Genomic DNA, 23173 nt, shown 5'->3' with positions numbered 1-23173 from the left:
GAAATGACAAAGAGCACCCAAAACAAGGCAAATTTTTAAAAACACAGAATCACAAACAAAGCACAAATTATTTATCTTCTGTTAAATAAATGCGCCTACTTCTGCCAAAGAAGAGTATCTTTTAAAACATGTAAAATAAATACAAAGGGAGCTCCCTCGACACTGAAATCTCCGCGGCCACGGTGGTCGTTACGTGAAAACTGAGTGTTCGCCGTTACAGCACCAGACTTAATAAAGCAAGTTCTGCGTGTAACATCTTAAAACGCCAACCAGGTCCAGCCTTCTTCGGACCCTCAGAAAGAGCAAGTGTCTGGACACCACAGAGACAAGACCTGGGCGTCCCGCGCCTCGCGTCTGCGAACCAGCGCGGTGCCGTCTTTCTGTGTTCTCCTCGCTTAGGCGGATCTGAATCAAACTACAGTGGAGGGTACCTTGTGTAAACTGGAATTTCCTGAAACGCTATTTTCAGTCCCACTAAATACTGAAAGTCCACACTGCTTTTATTAGTTAATTAGAACTGACAGGTCACTTAAGGCCTAAAAACCTGGTAACAGTAAGAGACGGGTGAAACACGAACGCACTTGTTCTATGAGATCACACGGAACGAACTCTATCAAATCCTGAATAGCTTCCTACTGACAATTAAATTTGCTTTTTTTTTTTTAAAAGCACATTTCCAGTGACATTTTTACGATAATTTTGTATTTCTTTCTCAAATTAAATGTAGGCCCCACCACATGGATTCTCCCATGGGAAGATCTCAAGGTCCACCTGAAAATCTGAAACAGTCGGCGTCTGAATCAATTCCCCACGCACTACGGCGCAGAGGCAAACAAATGAGTTTTGGAAATGCGGTGACAAGATGGAACAAAACTAACCCCGTTTCTAAAGATCAGGAGAGAGGCACTCAGGTTAACATCTTCACGCAATTGCAAAACGTATCCGTTATGGTCTCCTCGAGGAAGCAAACGCTACAGATCCCATACTGCGGGTCACGTTCCTGCTGCGTGAGCACGTGAGTCAGACCCTCGGGTTTTGCTGTTTCTCGTCTCAGCCCCAGGGGAGGCAGCCCAGAAAGCAGAGGCATGGTTTGGGGCGGCACCAAGGAGAAGGGGCAGGTAGGACCCTGGGGTGGGAGCAGTGACAAGGCGCGTGGCGGGGTCGGAGCCCCGTGCGGAGGGGCTTGGGCCCCCCCGCCCTCCCGCTGCACCTGCGGGGGGCCACGCCTCACGGGGCATCTAAGTGGCCCCCCCACAGTCTGCCCTGGGGCTTCCAGGGAGCCGGTAAGGTACCCAGAGCAGGGCACTTCCATCAGGAGCCGTCGTGAGGGCAGTGATGGGGAGGACAGTGACGAGGCAATCGGGCGACTCGTCGACACCGGAACGGTGGCAAACTGTTGGGACTTGTATTAAACATGCGCTTGGAAAGAAAACCCACCAGCACCGGCAGCAAAGACCTGAGGGGGCAGGTTTTCCCTCGAGGCCAGTCCTAGAAACGTCTGCGCCGGGCCTGAGCTCCCCTCGGCCAAACGCCTAAGCCTGGAAGGACCGCCACGTGCCAGTGAGAACTGACGGAAAGCTGCACTCGAAAAGGCCGCGGACGCGCCGTGCAGGTAGCGGGGAGCGTGAGCCAGCGCTGCAGGAAGCATCGGCTTCCATGAACGGGGTGAAAGCCGCTCGCCCGACCAGCAGCGACCCATCTCCCGTCCACACGAGGTGGCGACTGCCCGCGTAAAAGGCAGCAGTTCTGTCCGACACTGGCGTGTTGCAAATGCAACCCATAGGTTCACGGATTTCGAACCAAATTAGCAAGTGCTGTGACGTCCCCGAAATCACGTCAAAAGCAAAGACTTCCTGCCAAGCACCCCCCTCTGTATCTAACACTGCAGTCTGCTCGGCGTCTGCAGAGGGACCTCTCAAATTACCTAGCGAGTTTAATAGAATACCCAAATTTGAACTATATTTTGGTGGTCAAGCCACAGAATTACTCGCATGGCTCCTTGGTAACCAGGGAAAAAGATGTGCTTCGCCCGTAACTTCCACAAGCCCCTCCAGGTCTGTGAACTCCATCACACGAGGCCCCTTTTTACCTGAATTCTTACTGGTTTTGTTCTGTCGACTTTTAACTTGTTCAGTCCAAAGTGTGGGGTAACGCGATGCAATATCTAATAAAGCAAAATAAAACAAAAATTATTGTAATTCATCGTGAAAGCTAAGTAAAGATTTCACCTCTCAAGTAAAGAATTCAGCAGGCATTCTGAAAGTCAAAACACTCAACATAATAAATATATACAGTACATTTTAAAAGAAACAGGAAAATGATTATGTGTGTGAGACAAAAGGAAATGACAGTACACAGTACAAAAGTTTTTAGCATGTATTTTTCTTCCTTTCTTCATCTAAAAGTGTAAATAAAAGTGATATAAACCAGACAGGCTCCACTGGGAAGAAACAGGTTTTGGCCAAAAGCCCAAAGTCCAGGAAGATATCCCTGCTCGGTGAAGATGTCGTTCCTTTAATGTGCGGGGTGTGCGCTCGGCTGCAGGATTCTATACGAAGTGCAACGTGTAAAATGTAACTTTGCCTTAAATGTTCTAGGAGCACATTTATTTCGGTAATATTGTTTAACAAATACGGTTGAATATTCACGGTGTGGGTCATACACCACGTGCCCCAGAGCCAAGCGGAGGCAGACTGGCTGGGTGGGACACGCCTCTGTCATCTGCCACGTTATGACCTCCGTGTTCCGCCAGTGGAGTGGTGTTCTGAGGACTCCGTGAGCCCACGTAACCGAGTGCGTGGCATTTGGTGCCGCACACAAGTCAGTTGTTGTCACTATCATTTGCAAACCACAGTGTAAGCCTACCTTTCTATCTTTGATTTATTAGGTGTGTTCCTCACACTCTGTCTTCAAACCCCGATCCCTTTGGACCTGAGAACGTGTGAGACGGGCCAACACCCACGACGATGTATCAAAGCTGAGTCACACCTGTCATGAGCACAGGGTTCCGCGGGACTTAGAAGCATCTTTACACGTGTGCCCTCGTGAAGCTGGCCTCACGCGCCAAGCGCTGGTGACCACACGACGCAGGGTGAGCAGGGAAATGGCATGTTTTGGTGCCCTTTTCCTTTCTGTATTTTTTCACTGAAGTATAGTCAGCTTACAACGTTGTGTCAAAATCTGGTGCCCAGCACAGTGCTTCAGTCACCCATGAACACACACATACTCATTTTCATGTTCTTTTTCACCATAAGTAACTACAAGATACTGAGTACAGTTCCCTGCGCTCTACAGTAGAAACTTGCTGTTTATCTATTTTATATACAGTAGTTAGTATAGTATCTGCAAATCCTGAACTCCCAATCTATCCCTTCCCACCCCCTTCCCCTTGTACCCTTTTGAAATATCTATTTCATATCATTCAACTGATAAAATTTCAACTCAGAGACTTAGACTTAAAGAAAGGCCCTTTTCTCCCCTGAGTTTTCTGTTGCTCTTTTTCCCCTCTTCTTACTTTTGACTTAATGAAAAGCACCGTGCCCACACTCTCCACGCCGTCAGGAGAGACGGGGGCTCCAGAAAGCTGGGAAGGGCCGAAAGCAGCCTGTCCTGCACACAGTCCTGGCGAGGTGCCCCGCCCGCGCCCGGCCCCGCTCCCCCCCCCCCGATTGTGACCCCAGCCCGCCCCTCCCCAGGCTCACCTTCCTCGTCTCCCTGCGGCTGAGTGTCCAGCACGGGGGCTGAGGCATCATCTGAATTCAGAACGGAAAAGATTTGCAAGGAGACTACAATCACGAGAGTAAGCCGAGTAAGTGCACGCTCAGAGGACGCGCAGGGCCGCAGCGGCCCGCAGACCAGCCCGCCGCCCCCCACTGCACGGCCCGGGAGCGGCGGCCTCAAAACGCCGCCCCAGTGAGGGGGTCGGGGGGACAGCCCAGGGGTGGGGCACGCGCACTAGGCCCTGGGTTCAAGCCCCGGTGCCTCTACTTAAATAAATGAAATCAAATCAAATCAAATGCTGCTGCTCAGGGCTCCCAACAAATCCCATGGGGGAGTGTCAGTGGTGGTGCAACCCGTCGGGGCCGACAGGGCTGGTGTGGGGGGAGGAGCAGTAAAGTGGACCTGGGGGAGGGCGGGGGCAGGAGCCCCCGGTCTCCCCAGTGGAAGGCGCCCTGGGGGTGTCTGACCTCCGGCCTCCTGCGCCCACGTCCGCAGGAGAGGACACGTGAGAGGGCGGGGACAGGGACAAAGGCGTCAGAGGACAGAGGAGGGGTGTGGACGCTAGAACCCTGCGCCACGTCCCGTGTTCCACCGCATCGTCTTCAATTAGCTGAAAGCCCCCTTTGGCTCCCTGTAAAGGAGCCCGCGGAGGGTCTGCCCCCGGCACCGGGCCCCACGGGGACGTGGTTACGAGGCCCGCTGTAAAGCCCCCAGGACCCCCCTAGCGTTTTCACCCAGGCTTGCTCATTCTGTTACATAATAATTTCAGGATCAGAACACAATAAACGGGCGGGAATAAGGGGCAGCTATGTTTGACCTCATCAGCTGTGCCCCATTCCCGCCCCCACCCCCAGCCAGCGGAGGAATAAAAATGAAGTTTCCCGTATGCTCTTTCCAGGGGAAAGCCGAAAAAAAGTTTTTAAAAATCTTTAACATTTAACCATCTCTCGAAAAAAGCTTCCCATCTGTCAAAACACTGACAAAATGTAGCATCGTTTCTTTGCAGTGCTCAAGGCTAACAATGATGCTAAGAGCGCTTCTCTGTGGATTATTGTGTACCCTTCTTCCAAGAATGAAAATGGGGAACATATTTAACATATTTGAAGCAGAACAGACTGAGAAAAAGTCTTTGCATATTTAAAAGTCCCCTGGAATGACAGCCACCAAGCACATGATTGATGCTGTACATTTTTGCTGAGGCTTGAACGGGTCACTACTAGGGGGCCACCAGCCCGACCGCTGGGGCCCCGCCAGCCTGAGTTCTCAGCAGAGCTCACCCTGGCGAGAGGCGAGCGGGCGTCCTAGAGGGCGGGTGAGGAGCGAACGCCCCCATGCCCCTACCCGCCATCCCTGGTTCCTGCCTCTGGCCCTCCGCCCGCAGGACCCCTCACCCCGCCTGTGCTCCGGCCCCTTGAGTGCGGGTCCCCACATGACAAGCCTGCCGACACCTGCAGAGCTCAGCCTCCAGAAAGCGACGGGGCGTGGAGAGCTTGCCCCTCCCTCCCCCGAGGGCTTGTCCCGCCCGTAAGCGGCTTTGTTACTTTAGTTCAGGCAGTTCCTCTGCTGTGCGTGTCTGTGGACCAGGGGCTCAGTAGGAGGAACATGGTCTTTCCTTAAATCCATTTCTGAGCCCACGTGCCAATTCCCCAGGGATTTAAAAAAAAATTTACAGCAGATTTGACACTTATCAGCACGAACAGGACCAGGATGCCCCCCATCCCCCGCTCGGTTTCTAATCACGAACATCGCATGTCCTCTCCTCTGAGGGTGCCAGTGCGCCCAGCCCGCATCTCAGAGACTCTGATCCCAGCGTTCTGTGCAATGAATGCATTATCTCCAAACGCAAACGGTCTCCCAGCCTGGGTCTGACCCCTCACCTGCAGGATGGGCCCTTGTCCCTGGCCAGGAGGCTCTCTGTTCCACATTACACCTGTCCCCACTCTCACGCCCCCCTCTCTACAACACCCCCTCCTCCACGAGCCCTCCCTGAGTGCCGTCCACACTGGTCAGCATTTACCCTCCCCGAGTGCCATCCACGCTGGCCGGCATTTACTCGGGGGCCAATATATGCCGGTCCCGTGGATTTATCTTAAAGTTACAGACTCTACAATCTTTTCAGGGAAGGGACAGTGCCCACCGTAGTTTCAATACACACTTAAGAGAGCGGGGTTGGATAAAACTCGGGTCTATTCGACTGTACGTCACTTTTCCTTATTACTGGTCTACATACGACAGCCCGCACCAGAAAAAAGTGCCGAAGGTTTTGTACAGTCTTTTTATTTCATCTTACAAAAGGATTCTGACTTCGCAGGTTGCTGTGAGATAAAAGAAACTGTGCAGCTGGGACTAAGGGGCGGTGGCTGAGGAACGGGCGAGGACAGCGGGGCCCCCTGGGACCTGGCAAACTAGCAGCCACCGGCAAGGCGCCCGGGGCCAGGGCGATTGCAGAAGGAACCGTCCCTGCTCCGTCTGGCTCGCGTTGGTGCTGGTCCCAGAAGGAGTGCCTGTCCCAGGTGGAAATGGGCCTCTTTCTTATGAGGAGCCAGTGACATGTCTGGATCTTGTGCTTAGAGTCCCGTGTGGAGCCAAAGTCATCCCCCGCGCCCCCCGTGCGGATGTGGACGTGGGCGGTGCTACCGTCGCCCAAAGGTGGCCCCACACAAGCCGAGTCTGGGAGGCGACCCGCACACCAGTATCTCTTCCAGCCGGTGCAGCCGGCACCCACAAGATCCCTGGCCACCTTAGGGCTGCAGATTCGTTCGCTGAACCAGCGAGTAATTAGCACAAGGACTCCCACCTCCATCACTAGTAAAAGCTGACATTTTAACTTGAGAAGTTATTTTTAGGCCTGGATTGGACTCACTGTAATAAAATAGCAAGAAATTCATTTTAAGATAGTTACCTGTTTTCCCCGTGCCTTCCCGTTGGGGTAACTTCTCATTTACAGAACCTGAAAGGGGAAGATAAGGGGTAAAATGATTGGCTCTCAGGTGTCATCAGTAATTGTCACACGGATATAAATCAACTACACATGCTAAAAAAATTTTAAATTTTTAAAATCCATCCCCCCCAAAAAAAGAAATCTTTAGTTAGCAGGTGAACACTATATATGAATAAAAACAACACAAATTTTGACACAGGAGTTTGTTCCATTGGGAGGAATTCACGGTGCTTTGTCTAGATAAAAAACACAAGGTACCTAGTACCCCAAGGCGACACTGTCATCCGAAACCACAAGGAAACGTAAGATTATCTCCTCCCTCTGTGGTCACCTGGCTTGTCATGAACATAAGACCCTTTAGGGGACAAAATATTGCAGTTTCTTCACCCCAAAAAATGTCATAATAACCTTTTTAACATTCATCACTATGGGGGGCAGTACAGTGAATTAGATTTTAAAAACTTTAAAAAATAATAAAAGATATGCAACTAAAAATAAATAAAAACCCTCGTTTCAGCTGAATTGTGACTTATGGAAAATGGAGGAACCACTTGTAAGGGGAGAAAAGCGAATACACTAACGGTAGCCAAGCGATTTGCGACACAGTCTTAACAGCTGCACTGACAGTTCTGTACAACAAGCAGGAGGTACTGTTCCTCCTTCCCCTTCAGGCTGCAACGGCTTTGGGCACACTTCTTCCCCATCATCACTGCACCCATGCAAAAGAGGAAGCGGATTCTGTTCCACGTTAATTTGGAGCTCGTCTGCCGGTCCAGTCCGGGATCTCCCACTCAGGAGTCTCTCAGAATTCCCGTAACCGTGTGCCAGGCAGGACTCCGCAGCAAAAACATCTCAAGAAATAAAACTTGAAGTTCATGGCTTGCTTTTTTTCAGTTGGGAATATGGCATCGAAACAGACCCGCGCTGATACAAAGATGTACACTTTATGACATCTGGAGGCTGTTTATCTTGTCCTGGAAATACTGGCGGTGCTGCAGGACACGGTGCCGACCTCTGGAAGGCCGGGCTCTGCAGGGACGGTCCCACGGTGTCTGCTTCCCTCCCCGGAGGAGACAGCCCCGCTCCCGGCTGCTCGTCTGAAACAAGTGAGCTGCATGCATTTGGAAATGCACTTTGGTCGGCGGATAAAAATGACCCTGATGCTCCTGGTTCAGCTGTCCACGTGACGTGGGTGGTGCTCACCAAAGGGGCCATTGGTTGTGGCCCGGCTGCTGCTGGGATGATTCAGTGACGTGCAACCTGCTCCCAGGGTCAGAAGACGGGGCTTTACTCCGGTGAGAAGCCCCGGGGGACAAGGGGGCAGCCGCGGGGCCTCTGCACAAAGCCTTCAGGACCCTGCTTTTCTTTTCCCTCTCTTTGCACCATCTCTTTACAAATCCAGGTTTCCAAAAGGGCTTCAGGTTCTCAGTCATGAGTTTATTTTTATCCCATGTTTCTGCAGTGAGTCAACAAAATGTTTGCTATTTTGACTGGAAATGACGACATTTAAGCAATATTTCTGAATGCAACTACGCGGGTTTTACTATTCTGAGCTGAATGAGAATAGCCCCAATAGTAATGACACCGCCCCCCCCACCCCCCACTGAGAGACCCTCTCACATGAATGAAGACCCTATAACCCAGGGCCTGGGGACTCCGGCACTGGCTCATGGCCTGAGGGGCCGCCGAGGTCTGGAGAGACATTTAGCAACTGTCTTCCTCCTCCCCCGGGCTCTCTTTCTCCCTCTGAACCAGCCAGTGTTGTGTTTCCTCATCAGATCTGAATTCCATCAGTGTTCACTTACAGAAAGCCACACGAAATTAATTCCATCTTGTTCTTAATACACAGGAGGTCATTTTAACATGGAGCCAAGTGCCCCTTGGTAACCGGCTCCATGATTCAAATATTCTGCCGCACAGAATCTGGGGGCAAGTCCAACAGGGCACTTCCTCCCACCTGCAACCACCTCTGGACAAAAAGACCCCCTGAACCCTCCGGCACGGCCTTCCCGCAGCTCCGGGGCCTCCAGGACCTGGGAGGCAGCGGGATCTGACGCCGCGCTGCCAGGCGGCCGGCAGCGCCAGTGCTCCCACCGCGTTTCCTTGCACGTAGGATTTGCTGAAGAACCCCCAAGAGCTGGAACAGGTGAGATTCCAGGGTGTTCGGTGCAGAAAGGGGGCCGGGACAGAGGACTCTGGAAAGCAGTGAACAGCCCTGCAGACCGCGGGCTGGCTGGCCGGACCTTCAAGCAAGAAGGCTCTGGCCTCAGATTCCTGTTTCAAAGGACACACTTGAATTCCTCCCACTGCAGCCCTCATCCCATTTAAAGGCTATTGTAAAAGGGTGGCTTTGCAGCAGTTAGGCTGTGCATTTCTGGTGGAGGAAACCACAAAGCTGCACTGTGAGAAGAACGCCTGTGGTTTAGGGGGGAAACAACGAGCCTCGTCACCCTGAGCCCTTGGTTCAAATCCAGCCACACCCGGCAGCTCAGGGTGGGGCCGTGTTCGCTGAGGGGGCTGGTGGTCTGAGAGGAGCTCCTTCCACAAGCACTAAATGCACTTCATAAGCAACCGAGGGGAGGAGGGTCTGGGACGTGCGCGGCTGGGCGAGCACTGGCTCAGCCAGCGGGACGGACGGCCCCTTGGAGCCCGGCCAGCCCGGCTGCAGTGACTTACCCCGCCTGGGACCTCATGTCTGGGAGTTGATCACAACGTCACATGGCCTTGCTTCAGCCAAAGGAGGAGAGAGGGAGGGACAGAGGGAGGGAGGGAAGTGGAGTGAAGGGGCAGAGGCTAGTTCCCCCGTATCTTCTGGAAGAGACCCCTCCTCCCGCTCCTTGGGGTCAGACCACTAGGCTGACGACACTGGGCTCTGAAAGCAGAGGCCCCGTGAAGCCCTGCACCTGACCTGGCCTCAGCCCCTCCAGGCCCCTCCTCCAGGGGAGGCTCTCTGGCTTTCCTCAGCCGCTGTCCGGCTGCTCGGCCTCCTGCTGTCTGGCTGGGACCACGTCGGGGAAGGTGGACGATTGTGGGGACACCAGGAGGCATGGCATTGTAGGAAGAAGACAGAACGTGGCTGACAGAACAAACATCCCTACCTAGCAGCTCTGTGCCCTGGACAGGTGCCCCCAGCTGCCCAGACCTGTCTCCTCACCTGGAAAATGGCAGCGCGGGGAGGCCCGGCCACACGGGCTGCAAGAGGACGGCAGAGAAACCAACATGGAAGAAGCCACAATGAATGTTCACTCAAAATATTTCAGGACACTCAGCTCTGTTGTGTATTCCTCCTGTAGCCTCTCCCTCTCCGTGTCTTTTATTTTCTACATCAAGAGGGCGACAGCCGCTCTCAACAAGGAGCAACTGTCTCTGCTCAGAGCACGGAGTCAAAGCGTGCAGCCCCCAGAGGACACCAACCAGCCAGCGTGACCTCGGCCTCTCTGTGGCCACTGTCGTTCAGCCCGGTCATCGGGAGCCTACAGCCTGCACGAGACCCAGCTCTGAGAAGCTCCGTCTGCTTTGCAGTGATAGGCATTCAACAGAAACTGTTCAAAGAATGCACGTTAAGCTACACCTGTCGGGACTGTCTGTGCAGCTCCCCCTGCGTGTTGGTCATTGCTCTACGGCCTTCACACGCGTCAGGCCATCTAACAGGCACCACTGGTGTACCCATTAGATGGATGAAGAGACTGAGGCCCAGAAAGCTGCATGATGGCCAAGGTCACTGGGCCAGTAAGCGGCAGAAGCTGGGTTCAGGCTGTGCTTTTAGCCTGGACAGGAGCTACCTTGGTCTGAACGGCCAGGGCGCCCCCACCACAGAGGAAGATGGAAGGGCCGCGGGGCACAGGCCTGCGGGGGGGGGGGGGGTGGAGCACGGCAGGTCCCAGAGCACAGCCAACACTCGGAACACTCAGAAGCGTCTCTGTAAACGGCACGTCCTCTGTCTGCGGGGACACAAGCCGCCCCTCCTCATCTCAGCCTCTGCAGAGCCCCGTGCTGGGCCGCATGTGGAAGGCCTGAGGTCACTGCAGCCCTGGCGGTTCTGGGGGCACCGTCTGACCTCAAACCTGCTCACCCCCTCCCAGCCGTGAGCAGGTGCAGGGGTGGGGAGCAGAGTCAAGAGAGGGGCCGAGCCTGGGACACACTTCGAAGGTGCAGGGCCGGCGCCCCGACCACACAGGAGCAGGAGTTCCTAGAAACCAGCCCGCCCTGACCCCGGCCCCCTGGTGGAGCGCTGCCCCGGGGTTGGCGCGAGGGGTCGTCATGTGGCTGAGAGGACGTGCACACCGGAGCCGTCAGGCGGACTTTCGTAAACCAGCGCGGCACGATGCCCCAGCCACCTCCCAGAGCTGACGGGGACGCAGCCCTGTTTACGTCCGTGTCAAAGCAGGTGAGAAACTGAGACGTCCGAGCATGGGGGGGCCGTGGCAGGTCCCTGAGTCTGCCTGAAGAGCGGCATCGGCGTGGCCCCATCCCTCCCAGGCGGACCCAGGGCCGGGAAGGCCCCGGGGGCTTTACTCCTGCCAAAGCACCAGCGCCTGGGTCTGATCTGTCCTGCGGTCTTTGGGGCACGGAAGGGATTGCTCCTTGGTACTGGCTGGTCCGATCCAAAACCAATTCCACGGCAATGCTTGCTGAGTGTTAGCAGACAGGGAGGCAGCTCTCCTGAAAGGGAGGTCTTCCTGTGGGTGACATGAGACACTCTGAACCGATCACATCCAGGACGTCACAGACAGACGTGACACCTGACACCAGGTGAGCGAGGTTTCCTAGAACCATGACTTCCAAGACCACTGACCCTGGGGACCCGGCTCTAAAGGAAACAGAGAAGGAAACCGCAGAAGCTGTCTGCACTTTCAACCTCCGGCCCCTGCGGACACAGTAAAAGGAAATACAGACAATTCCTCCAGATTTCCAGTCCTGCGAGTAACTGGAAGTACAAACCCTACAGTTAACGAACATGTCCAACCAGGGGAGGTCCTGAGACCCAGGGAGAGAGTGACCCACTCCTCCTGGAGTTTTCTCCATTCCCGGGCAGGGCTCTGCACGCCGTGAGCCCGAGGGGACACAGAAAGCAGCTGCCCCAACGCAGACTTCACCTGCGGCTTGGCCCCTCAGCAGCCAGCCTCCCCGCCAGCAAGAGGACCTCTTGTCCGCACTGCAGCCCCTGCTGAGACCTGGGTGCCCACCGCGAGCTCTGCCTGCGGCCCCTGTGGGGTCCCTGAGGCTGCGCCCCGACTTCTCAGCACCCGGGTCCAGCTGCTGTCCTGAGGCCCAGCACACCCCTTCCACCAGACGCCTGAGGGGCTCAGGCCAAAGACTCCTGGTCATCTCAGAGGACGTCCAGGCAGTGTGACCGAGCCAGGACCCCAGCCGGCCGCCAGGCCACCCGGAGGGAGAGCCAGGGACACCGCCAGCATTGGAGATGGAGTCGGCACGGGGTGGGGGTCTCGGGCTCCCCAGCCCAGAAGCACTGTGTCTTCACTTGGAAACGCATTAAAAAGTGGGCCCTCAGGCCTCCTCCCAGACCCACTGAATTAGAAATTCGGGGCAGGGCCCACGAGCCTGGGTTATCAAGCCCTTTTGTGGCCTGAAATCCAGCTCCAGAGCCCTAGGGGAAGGGCCCGGCCTGCGCTTCCTGCAGTCACTATTACTATTCATTCTTCTTATTATTAATGTATCTTTCTGTTATTACGAACTTGTCTGCCGAGCTCCAGAGGCTCCCTCTAGCCATCCCGCCCCCAGCTCTGCCGCGGTGTCTCCCATTTTCCTATTTCTATGTTTCCGTGGACAGAGAAGCCAGGCAAAATCAGACTTGTTTCCACCCAGCGAGCCTCTGGGCCAGCCCCGCTCCCCGTCCCGAAGCGGGGGGCGTCCGTGGGCTTCGTTCTTCATGAGCCGTTTCCCCTGTTAGAGATTCTGCCTTCGAGCAGCTGCGATTCCTGGGCGGACGGGCATCAGATAAAAGGAATGTTCTGAATTCACTAACTGCCGAGGTGTGCGCGCTGACCGCCCCACGGCTGAGGGCACCTTCTCAAAACGGTAAGAGAGGAAGGCTGTCAATCACACCTTTTTCTTTAAAAAAGTGAGAAATTACTTCTGCATTTACCTTCCATTAGTGTTCACCTTAGTGTCTTTGCTATACATTTTTTATTTTAACGTCTGAACGCTGCGGACTCCCTCGGCCAGAGAAGACAAGCATCCGTGCCGTTCCTGCCGAAGGGCTGCGTGCAGCCAGCAGTTCCATCAGCCTCCCCAGCATCTGACTGTTGTGACTGTGCGTTTTAAAAAGGAGCCGTCAAATAGGCTGTGCTGTGTGTTCAACAAGAAAACAGGAAGGAACATGCACACACTTGTCTTTACTGCAGAGACACGGAGAGTCCCCGCAAGAGGTCACCCACTGTCCTTGAGCGGGCTCACAGAGACCGGGGCCAGCTACTTCTGAAGACCTCAGTTCACTGTATAAAGTCACTAAATACTAGAAAATACGCGAGAAAAGCCAGTTAGGGCCGCGTGATGGGGAAGGGCCGTTCGTGCTGCTTTTAAAGTCACGGAAGTGGCAGATGAGCCAGTAAATTGTGCAGTGAAGTGCAGTCACAGAGCGAATTACAATAAAAATCAGCCACGGACACCAGAAAGGACTCTTTTTTCTGAAAGGAAAATTAGTAACAATAAAATGTTGTCCATCAGGTAGATTAATAACTCGAAAGAAGTCCAGACTGAAAAGGGAAAGGCAGGCAGCCAGCCAGCTGCAGCTCTGGGCTCAGACGCCCCCCGCACCACCGCCCGGTCCAGGGCCCTGGCCGCCCGCAGCGGGTGCGGGAAAGCCTGTCTCCTGGCCGGCGCCGGCCGGACGGGGCACTCCGACACCCTCACACTGACTCAGCAAGTAACCACAGCTTGCGGTCTTTTCCTTGAATATTTCACTTAGTTTTAAAATTTTTTTCATTATCAATTAAATTCCATCTGAAATTTCCACAATCTGGAACTTTAACAAACCTTACACATCCTGTGCTGGCTGCATCAGATTACTGTTTTGTGTCACCACAGGCGTAAAATGAATTTCCTCGATACTTCAAAAATCGTCACAGCGGTCCGTGTCCGAAGGTGACATCATGTATCTGTTTTGCTGGAAAGTCACTTTGTTCGTGAGTCTGCACTGAAGTTTGGCAGCAGAGCTGACCCCTCTCCCAGGCTTCCTGTCCCTCGGAAAAGTGGGCTCCGTCTCCGGTGCGTCTTCTCCTCCTCCTTCCTGTTGTCTGCTTCTTCATTTCCTTGCCAACGTGCACTGCAACACTGTATTTTAACAACTATCACATTTCAGGAAGAGAATTTTAAGCCTGAGGAAAAAGCCATTTTGACAGGGAAGAAAGTTCCCTCTGATCTGCATCCTTTCCAATCAAGTGATCAGCTCTGAATGTGCAAGCCCATCGTTCTTCTGAAGAGAGACTTCAGAGGCACAGCTGTGTTGTTGATTTCAGAATTGGGGAATTCAACTGTTCTGGATGTTTCTTCCAAGTTCCTCAGCTGTGCAGGGCCCTTAACTTAGTGCCAGGGAAATTTATAAGTTAAAAAAAAAAAAAAAACCAGCTTCTCTTTAAAAAGTGAACACTTTCAGAAACCCTAAGGATGTTCACACAGTCGGAGGTCCACCATTCCAGGTGGAGGCCACAACTTTAAGCACAGTAGGAAAATGCAAAGATCAGGGTTACAGGAATTAAACCATAGATTGAAGAGTTACCCAGTCCAAGCCAAGATTCTCCGTCTTCATGACCGAGCCTGCCCCAACCCCAGTTTAGAAGCTGGTCAGAGAGGCAGTCAGATTGTGTCTGAGCAGAGTGAACTCCCAGCAACGACCCCGAACAGGATCATTCCTGTCCCCAGGGGCGCAGAGCCTCCTTCCATCACGAAAATCCAAGTGCACACGATACCCTACTCTGTGAGAAAGGCTGCCTCCAACATTTGACGTGGCCACGTCCGCTGAGCAAGGAGACGCCCGCTCCTTCCCCGGCACCGCTCTCCCTACAAGGGCCTTGATCTAGAGAGGGCTGGGCAGGCTGTGGGCAGAGTCCCAGCCCCCTTGTAGGTGCTTCTCATCTGCCCTGCAACCCACGGCCTGCAGCCGACTTCAAACACATACCCCAAGCGAAGCTTCATACAGAGAGTCTGTGGGTATTGTAGCAGTGAGGGCCCCTGCATGCAGGCTCAGCTCACAGCGTCATAAACCGCTTTGTATTCCTGCCAGGAATCAACTCTTGGCCGGGTGCACGGTTACAGAGGGAGATGAGATTAAAACCCTAAAGCTATTTCCAAATAATTGAGAACGGGGGAGCTACACAAACCCTCCCTCCCTCGGGAAAAGTGTCCTTTGCTTTTCAGCTCTCCTCCCACCCCCCAACAATGTCAGTCTTCAAATCTTTAGAAAAAAAATGAAAAGGAGAAAATCCTACAGAATAAACGTAAGTCAACTGTGCAGGAGGAAGACGCAGGGCCCCGGGCCCTCGGGACCACGGAGGACGGAGGGGAGGCCCGGTCGGCTCCTGGCATCTCCTTGACCGTCCTGAGCATCCCGGATGCAGGCGAATCCCCTGTCCTCCCAGCCCGAGCAGACCCAGGGTGGGATCACTGGCCTTGGGGGTGAATCTCCAGGCCACGAGCAGGAGCACCTGCTCTCGGGCAGGGAGAGGCCGGAAGAGCGTTCGGATGGAGCTCAAAGAGCAGCTTTTTGGTCTCAGGGCAACATGCTGTTTCCTCAGAAGGAAAGCTTTTCAGGACCCCGCTCACCTTCCCCACCTGACAGAGGAGCCAAGATGCTACGGAGAAACGCAGCAAGGCCACAGCAGCTGTGAGGGTGAGTGGCAGGAAGGAGACAGTCTGCCCCTTCCGGAGCTGGTCTGTTCAGTAGTCAGATAAGTGGGGGCACCGGGAAGACAGGTGCCGCGGGGGGAGGAGGGTCTGGAAGATGGTGGTGGGCCCGCCTGCAGCATAAAGGGCCTTTACTTCCCCTAAATGAGCGCCAGCAAGACACCGGTTAGAACCCGACAGCTACAACTGCGCGGTGGCCACAAGGACCTACCAGACACGACCCAGTGCTCCTTGTAACACGATCAGCATTGCGGCTTAGCCCCACCCATGGGTCCTTCTGTGGGCATCATGGGGGAGGACATGTGCACAAAGGGGGCGAGCACGGCTAAGCGCTCCAGGGGCAAGAGCCGTCAACCAGTCAAGAGACCCCCCCCCCCAGCGAGGGCGCAGGAGGAGGGGCGGGCAAAGGCCTCGGCCACCGCCCTTGGGTCAGCCCGCCTCCCGCTCCTGGAGGTGCGCCTTCCTTTGCTAACAAGTACTGACTACACAGCGCTCCGTCTCCCGTCTGAATTCTTCTCTTTCGGGTGAGACAAGGACCGGGCTCTTGGCCCTGCCCCCTCTGGGGCAGCAGGTCAACTTGGCCCTCTTCTTCAGGGGCCGTCTCCTCCAGGACGCCTCTCTGTGGTCTCCGGCACTGAAGCCCCAGGCCTGCGACGTGTGTCTGCAGGGCCCGCCCGGGATGCAGGCGCCTGGCCTGGCAAACGCTCGGTGGGCACTGCTGATGGAGGTGCTCCTTAACCACACGTGGCAAGTGGGCTTCTCGGGAGGAAGGTGGAGCCCGGGCGTCCTCCTTGACGACTAGACCGCCAGGAATGGGCACCATCATTCACGAAGGAGAAGGCTCTGGTCGCTGTCTTAGGGGTCCCACCAGGTGTGAATGGTCCAGGCGCGCCGTGTCCATGGGGACTAAGGCGCCGACGTCTCCCCCACGAGGCCCACTGCTGCCTGCACCCGGAGCTCCACCGAGAGCCGGAGCCCGAGGCGGGAAGGAAGGACGAGGCCGGTCACCTGACGATGTGAAAACCTGCGCTGATGAGCCGCCAGCTCCCGGCTGAGGAGGCAAAGAAGCGAGCTGACCGGACGAAAGCGTGTTGAAGGAGATGGTGGGTCCCCGGTCACCACTTTGTCACTGCGGGGACCCCACCCTGCTGGGGCCTGGACAAAATGGCCAGGGGCTGAGGGGCTCGGAGACGTGAGTTACACGCGCTCTCATACGGCACGCCTCATAAGCAGGCATCCGAGGCCATGAGTGCACCGTACGGAGTCCGGCCCTGGGGACCAAGGGGTAGATGTGAAACCCCAGCTCGGCACTTGCAGGCACAGTGGCGGTGGGTGGAGCCCTCACCTGTGGACAGAAGGCAAGACCCCGTCCCGCCTGGGCTGCGCGGCCCCGACGTACAGCTCCACGAGCGTCCGCCCAGCCGCTGCCACCGCACGGCCCGCGGCGGGAGCCCCCCGCTCCTCCGGAGCAGCCCTGGCAGACGCGGGCGCCGCCCTTCTCCGACTCCTCCTTTGCCTCCCGTTCCTGCCAACCCTCCCTTGCGGGCACAGGCCGTCCTAACCCGCCTCCCCTCCCGCAGTCCCCTGGCACCCAGAACCTTCCCCTCTGTCAAAACCCTGGGGACGGATGTCGATCCCGTACGGCCTTAGGGGGAACCTAAGTCAGCGTGTTACTCCTCCAAGGGGATGTGCGTTTGTGACTTCTTGCATCTGTGCACCAATGGCCTCTGCATAAAAGCTCATCAACACACGCACAGAACGGCGAGTTCTCATCAGAGACCCAGGGAAGCCGCCTCCAGGGCGGGGAGGGGAGCCCCACACCCGCCCCTCTTTCAAATTGCGAAACCCTCCGTCTTCTAAGCCTGGCCGCTGTCCTCGTGTCTGGCCGCTGGAGGCCGCTCCTCTAAGAGCGGGCTGTCTCTGCTGAATTTCAGAGAGCCTGGCGTGCTCCAGGCTCCATCCTCTCACTCTGGACACGGTGGCCGGAGCCCGCACCTGCCGACAGCACCCCCTCTGTGCCCCGCTGCTCAGTGTCCTCCCCCTAGCCAAGCTAGCCACACGACCTGTGTGGTCGGGCACCAGCGGACACACATTGCTTCCCAGGACCCGGTCACCACGTCCAGTGTGCTCTGCACACTGCACGCATGTCCTCCTGCAGAGAGCGTCCCCGGCTGCTGGCGGGGCGCCCGCCCTCGGGGCGAGCTGGCTGTGCGTGAGGCGCGCCCCCCCCCACGCCGCACTGGCCCCGCGGGGCTCCCTGCCCCCCTGGGTGGGTGTGGGCATCTCAGTGTGACGCAGGCTTGTGTCTCCCTGTCGCTAGTGAGCCTCGCACCCTTCCCTGCGGCTGCTGGCCCTCGGGATCCCCCATATATAAAGCACTGCCCGTTCTCGACTTTGAGTGTGTTTCTGCTAGATTGCCTCACTGCTCCGTTTTTCTTATTGATTAGTAGGAATTTGGGTGCTTTGTGTTAATGGCTTAAAAACATCATGAGAAATAGAGGACCCCTCCCCTCCGCAGGTCTTTCTGGGGGGCGTGGAGGCCGGGGCCCCCTGTGTTCCACTGAAATTGGGCAGTGAGTGGACGTCCCCTGCCTTCCCTATGCACAGTAAACACACGCATTCTAAGTGACTGTTATTGTTTACTGCTAAACTTAAATGTTTTTTTCTAATTTTCAAGTTTCCATGGAATGTGCTTATACGGTAACCTTGGTGTGAACTCCAGGGCCAGAGGTAACGGCTAGAAGCTGACCCTTTCCCAGTTTTAATAAACTGGATGCAAGTCACTCCCATCACGTACAGAGAGTGGGCAAAGCCTTCCGCTCACAGCAGGTGCTGGCTGGCCTCCCAGTGAAGGGAGGAGGGCGCCCCGGCTGTGTGTCAATGGACACTGACCAGCTGACACACACGTTACTGACCACAACCTCATGCAAAGTGACACCATCACCACGGTTTCCCAAGTGACCTGTGAGGGTAAGTCAATGTCTGGGAAGAAGTTACATCACTTCATGCAAAACTCTGTTACACACTGTGTGTGTGTGTGTGTGTGTGTGCGCGCGCACGCTCCATCCTCCCAAAACTCTCCCTTACATTTCAAAATTCTCTCAACTCTCCCCTGCGGACACAGGTTGCCACCAGCGTCCCGAGCCCAGGCACCTGCTCTCCCGCACCCACGCTTCTGCAGAACAAGAGCTTGAATGTCACTGGGGATGAATAGAATTGTTCCGTAACTCTGGCCAAGCCACAAAACCGTGCCACGGAAGTGACAGGGACGGCACTCCTACGGGGCCAGGTCTCAGAAGCGAGCCGGCCCCGCCCACCCGCACGCGTCCTGAGGCCCCCCTTCCCGCCCCCGCGGCGTGTTCCCCGCGATGAACACCGGAGTCTAAGCAAAAAGGAAGAACACTCTTCCTTCCAAAACCCGCCACTTGAACCAAAAAAGCCCACAGGGCAGTGAAACAGCAGAGAATTTCCACGCAGGAAGACGTCGCTGCTAGTGGCTGGAAAGAACACCGTGAGTGAGCAGCGCGGTGGGTGGATTCTAAACACCAAGTACTACTGGGAAACCATAAGAAACCCAGCCAATTCGGCACACGGTTTTCCAAGACAGTTCTTCCAGACACCTCTTAATTTTTCAAAAGTGTCTCCAACATCACAGAAACAGGTGTCTCCTCTGCCGTCCCCTTCGTAAAGCCGGGCTCAGCTCGACTCAGCGGGCTGCCACGGGGGTGAGACGCGCGAGTGCGCGCGCCTCTCAGGGCGAGGGACGCGCACAGCGGCCACGTCAGGCGCTGACTTTCCTGTCTTTCATTTACTTTATGAGTTTGTAAAAGAATTACTAGGTGCAAGCGTTAACTCACTAGAGATACATGATCCGCAATTTTTACGTCTCGGATGACAAGACGTGTTTTTTAAGTAAGTGTATTCTAATCCCACATGTGCGCACCCCGTGGCTTTCACGTGATGCGCAGTTTTGTGTTGCTGGCGGTCACAGACGACATCCTTCTGGAGCGGCTGTGAGTTCTGACCCGTCCCTTGGTCCTGGTGCGAAGGTCTGCATCACGGACAGAATTTCTAGTTATAAGAGGCCTAAAAGTAAAGCCTAAACCAAGTGTTCCGATGCTTTACATGAAGCTTCAGGAGGGTGTTTTGCATTTCCTGTGACAGTCTGTTCCTGCTCGGGGAGCCTCGCCTGCTCACTGAGCCCCCACACCTCCTCTGTGCAGTCTGACAGGCCTCCCGCAATCAGAAGTCAAAACTCGAGCTGCAGACGTTTTCAAATAAAAATGATCTGAATCATTTATAACGTTTTCGGTAAAATGCGAATGGAGACAGATCACTGTACTGGTATCTCAACGACATGATCGCCTTTAGCGCAGCAAGGCCTCACACGAGCAACAGAGCTGCGCAAATAAACCGCCTGGAAAGGCGTCCATGAAGAAGGAGCCGCTTTTTCTTTGCAAACACACACATACGAGCCCAGAAACGCTCCCCCCTGGGGCCCAGGAAGACAGCTGGTCATTTCCACTGTTGACGCCAATCCTCGCGGTGATTCCCAAACATAAGAGCCCGGTTGGCCTTAACCCAGCGCAGTCCAGACCCAGACCTTCCACTAGCAAGCTCTCTAAGAGACAAGGTTTCGTAATATGTGGGGCTCTGCGATGCGAACCCATTCCCATTACGCCTCATGATTCTCCAGTTCTGAGCAAACCTTGGCAAGACGACGAGAGCCCCGGCCAGCGGTGCCAGCAGCAGGGCCACCGGGCAAGCCCCGCACGGCAGGGCTGGTGTCAGACCTACCGGGACACCTGGGCGTCTTGTGCGCCACGGCGGTGCCGCTGACGGGCCTCCCGTTGGGCGTGACGCACCAGCAGTACCCCGTGTAGCTGTGGCACTGGACCTGGAGAGGGGACAGACGGGGCGGTCAGTACAAGCGACGCCCGCCCTCCGCAAGCCCCCTGCCTCCTGCAGCATCACCTCCGACAAAACTCAGGAGGCGAGTGCTTCCTGCATCTGGCGTCTGAACCCCCAAGGGAAGACCATGTGATGCTCGCGGCTCGGATTTCAGAGAAGGACCAAAGGCGTGTACACGGGCCGCAGGTGCGTGCCGGCGCCTTGACTGTTCACGTCTGATCCTGTCCACCTGTGCGGTGGAGCCCAAGCCCTCGTCTTACTAGAGGCGCCAGCCGTCAGGAGACCTGCCCTGCGTCTCCCCATCGGCCTGGGCGGAGCCTCGGCAAGGGGCCCAACGTCGGGCTCCAGCAGGACTTTCCGTGATGCCCCGACTCCCCTCCACAACCAGCAGCCAGAGTGGACACCAACTTTGGCTCTGACCTCTCTGCCTCGCTCTCCCTCCTGAGTCTTTCAAAGGTCAGATGATGGTTGTAAAAATACACAGAATTCACGTCATTTTTGGGTGGCTCACAGCAGATCCTGTTTTGTTTTGTTTTGTTTTTTCCTATCAAAAGCTATGTTGGCTAGCACTGTGTTTCGGGAATTTCTCTTCTTTAACAAGAAATAATAGCATGGCCAGTAGTAACATGGACACTCTCCAGGTGGAGAAGTAACTGGGTGACTGGACGCTGCCACTGACTTGCACTGCGGCCCCAGGAGAGTGAGACACTTGATGTCACACTCACATTACCTGACTCTTAGCATGGGCTCCACTGTCACTAAAAGTAAACCGAAGGTAGATTCTTGCCAGGAGCCGGGGTGGCGTGGCCCCCATCAGCCCTGCAGAGGAGCTGTCCCGTCCCTTTGCCAGGGTGACAGTGACCAGCGTCGTGGTCATAAACACCCGGGCCAAGCGAGGAATCACTCCTGGTTCTGACCATGGGCCTCTGGAGGAACCGCTCTAAGGCGGAAAGGAAGATGCCTGCCCCACCCCTCGAGAACCCGTTTCCCACCCCGGGCCCTGCCGCCCGGCCTGCCGCCCCACCCCACCTGGCCTCGAGGCCGCGCACCTGGCTGTAGGTTCCGTCATCATTGCATTCCGGGATGAACACCTGCTGGAACTCCTTCCGCGCCTGCTCCTGGGTGTACTTCCTCTCAGCCACACACCTGGACACGTCTGCAGGAAGGGACAGAGCAGAGGCAGCGGTCAGGGCCAGGCGGACGCACAGCAGAGTCGCAGCGAGGAGCGGGGCTGGCGGGGCCTTGCCGGAGGATGGCCGCCGGGCATCCCTCGGGTCTCTGGGTCCTGGAGAGGCCAGGCTCGGGCAGGAAGGGCGGGGTGCTGTCCACATTCAGGGAGCGAGGACACCCAGGCTCAGGGAGGCCACTGGGCTCGTCCGTGGTGCGATGTGACCCTGCTTTGCAGATGATGAAGAAACACGGGTGGGAGCCCCGCTGGCTACAGATGGGCTCTCTCGGGTCCAAGGACATCCATCTGAGCACCAAGCGCAGCTGGGTCTGGAAGCCACAGTGAAATCAGCCCAAACGCACTGGCCACGGGGAGGGAGCGCGGGCACCCGGAGGGCGTGTGATGTCCCCTCCTCTGCTGAGGCCGCGGGGACCGCCCATCTGAGGTCCAGCCCTGGGAGGGGACCCTGAGGCCTCTTCCCTCTGCGTCTGAGTTTCTCACAGTCTCAGGGAGATACGAGGCCTCTTCCAACCTCAGATGGAAAGCCAAGCACGTGGTCGGGGAAAGGGTTCTCAGGAGTCCTCCCACCCCACGAGCCCAGATCTCCTCACATTCACGTGAAAATCCTGCAACGAGATAACTGGATACAAGCTCGCTGTGCCTGCTGCTCTTAGGAAGAAACCCCTCGGACGCAATGAACTGGTAGGAGAGGAAAGCCCGCAGCATTCGGGCGCTTCTGCCCCAGCTCCGGCAGCAGGACTGGGAAACACAGGCACTCAGACCCGGCAGGGAGACGCGGGTGACCCGGGAGCGGGGCGGCGCCCACAGGGGACACCGCTTCCCAATCTGGGCTGCAGGGTCTGGACCTAGGGGCAGTGCACCAGCAGGCAGCCCGCACCGCCGGGGCCGGCTTTCACGACCACAGGCCAGTAAAACCCACTCTGTGGACCCGTGACCCTCGGGCAGCGCCCCAAGCGCACGTCCCGCGGACCGTCACACCACATGGATCATGTGAATTTTAAACTTTGAAAAGAATGGCTTTCCCAATTTGTCTTAAGTGTTTCCAGATTTAAATTACAAGTTGTCTAGACCGTAAAGGCCCTCTGGACGCTGAGAGACACTTCTTCAGACGCCTCCGCTGCCCAGCGTTTTGAGTTGCTGGCTCTCTGACTGCCTGGCAGCAAAGCCTCCTGGCCACGGCGGACACCGTCTGGGCACCAGCTCCCGGGCTCCGGGCCCCGGCCCTGCTCCGGTGGCACCCGTGTCTGAGAACGGCCTCTGCTGCTGGAAGCCCTAACCTGGACCTCGCTGGGAGCAGGGCGGGGGCCGCCCCGTCGGGAGGACACTTCCATGCAGGCTCAGCGCCTCCCACCCTGATCTGCACTTTGGCTCGCCAGCCAGCACTCAGCAACATGTGGTTTTAATGCAGCCTGTGTTTTAGTGGAGAAATCACCGCTCTGCTGGACGTCTGTCCTCATGTTTTTAGTGTAACCTGTGGTTTGACTGTCTAAAAGGAAAAGTGACATGAGTTCCAGCTTGCAAGGTCTCTCTGAGGGTAGACGCGGAGTCAC

General features: G+C 56.0%; 1 protein-coding gene across 2 annotated transcripts in view; it reads right to left on the bottom strand.

Moving 5' to 3' along the window:
• Nucleotides 1-23173, bottom strand: part of SMOC2 (SPARC related modular calcium binding 2) — a 142832-nt gene that overhangs the window by 66662 nt on the left and 52997 nt on the right. Inside the window, exons 3-7 of one of the 2 annotated variants that reach the window (XM_032485385.1) lie at nt 21484-21590; nt 20321-20420; nt 6623-6670; nt 3702-3785; nt 2090-2164 (exon numbers count right to left, since the gene is read on the bottom strand). In XM_032485385.1, coding sequence (XP_032341276.1) covers nt 2090-2164; nt 3702-3785; nt 6623-6670; nt 20321-20420; nt 21484-21590 — 414 coding nt within the window. The remainder of the gene's footprint in view (nt 1-2089; nt 2165-3701; nt 3786-6622; nt 6671-20320; nt 20421-21483; nt 21591-23173) is intronic. The other variant, XM_032485386.1, reaches the window with a different exon arrangement.

The sequence above is a fragment of the Camelus ferus genome, chromosome 8, assembly GCF_009834535.1.
Source record: "Camelus ferus isolate YT-003-E chromosome 8, BCGSAC_Cfer_1.0, whole genome shotgun sequence".
Classification (NCBI taxonomy): domain Eukaryota; kingdom Metazoa; phylum Chordata; class Mammalia; order Artiodactyla; family Camelidae; genus Camelus; species Camelus ferus.
This window is presented reverse-complemented; position numbering and strand designations above follow the sequence as displayed.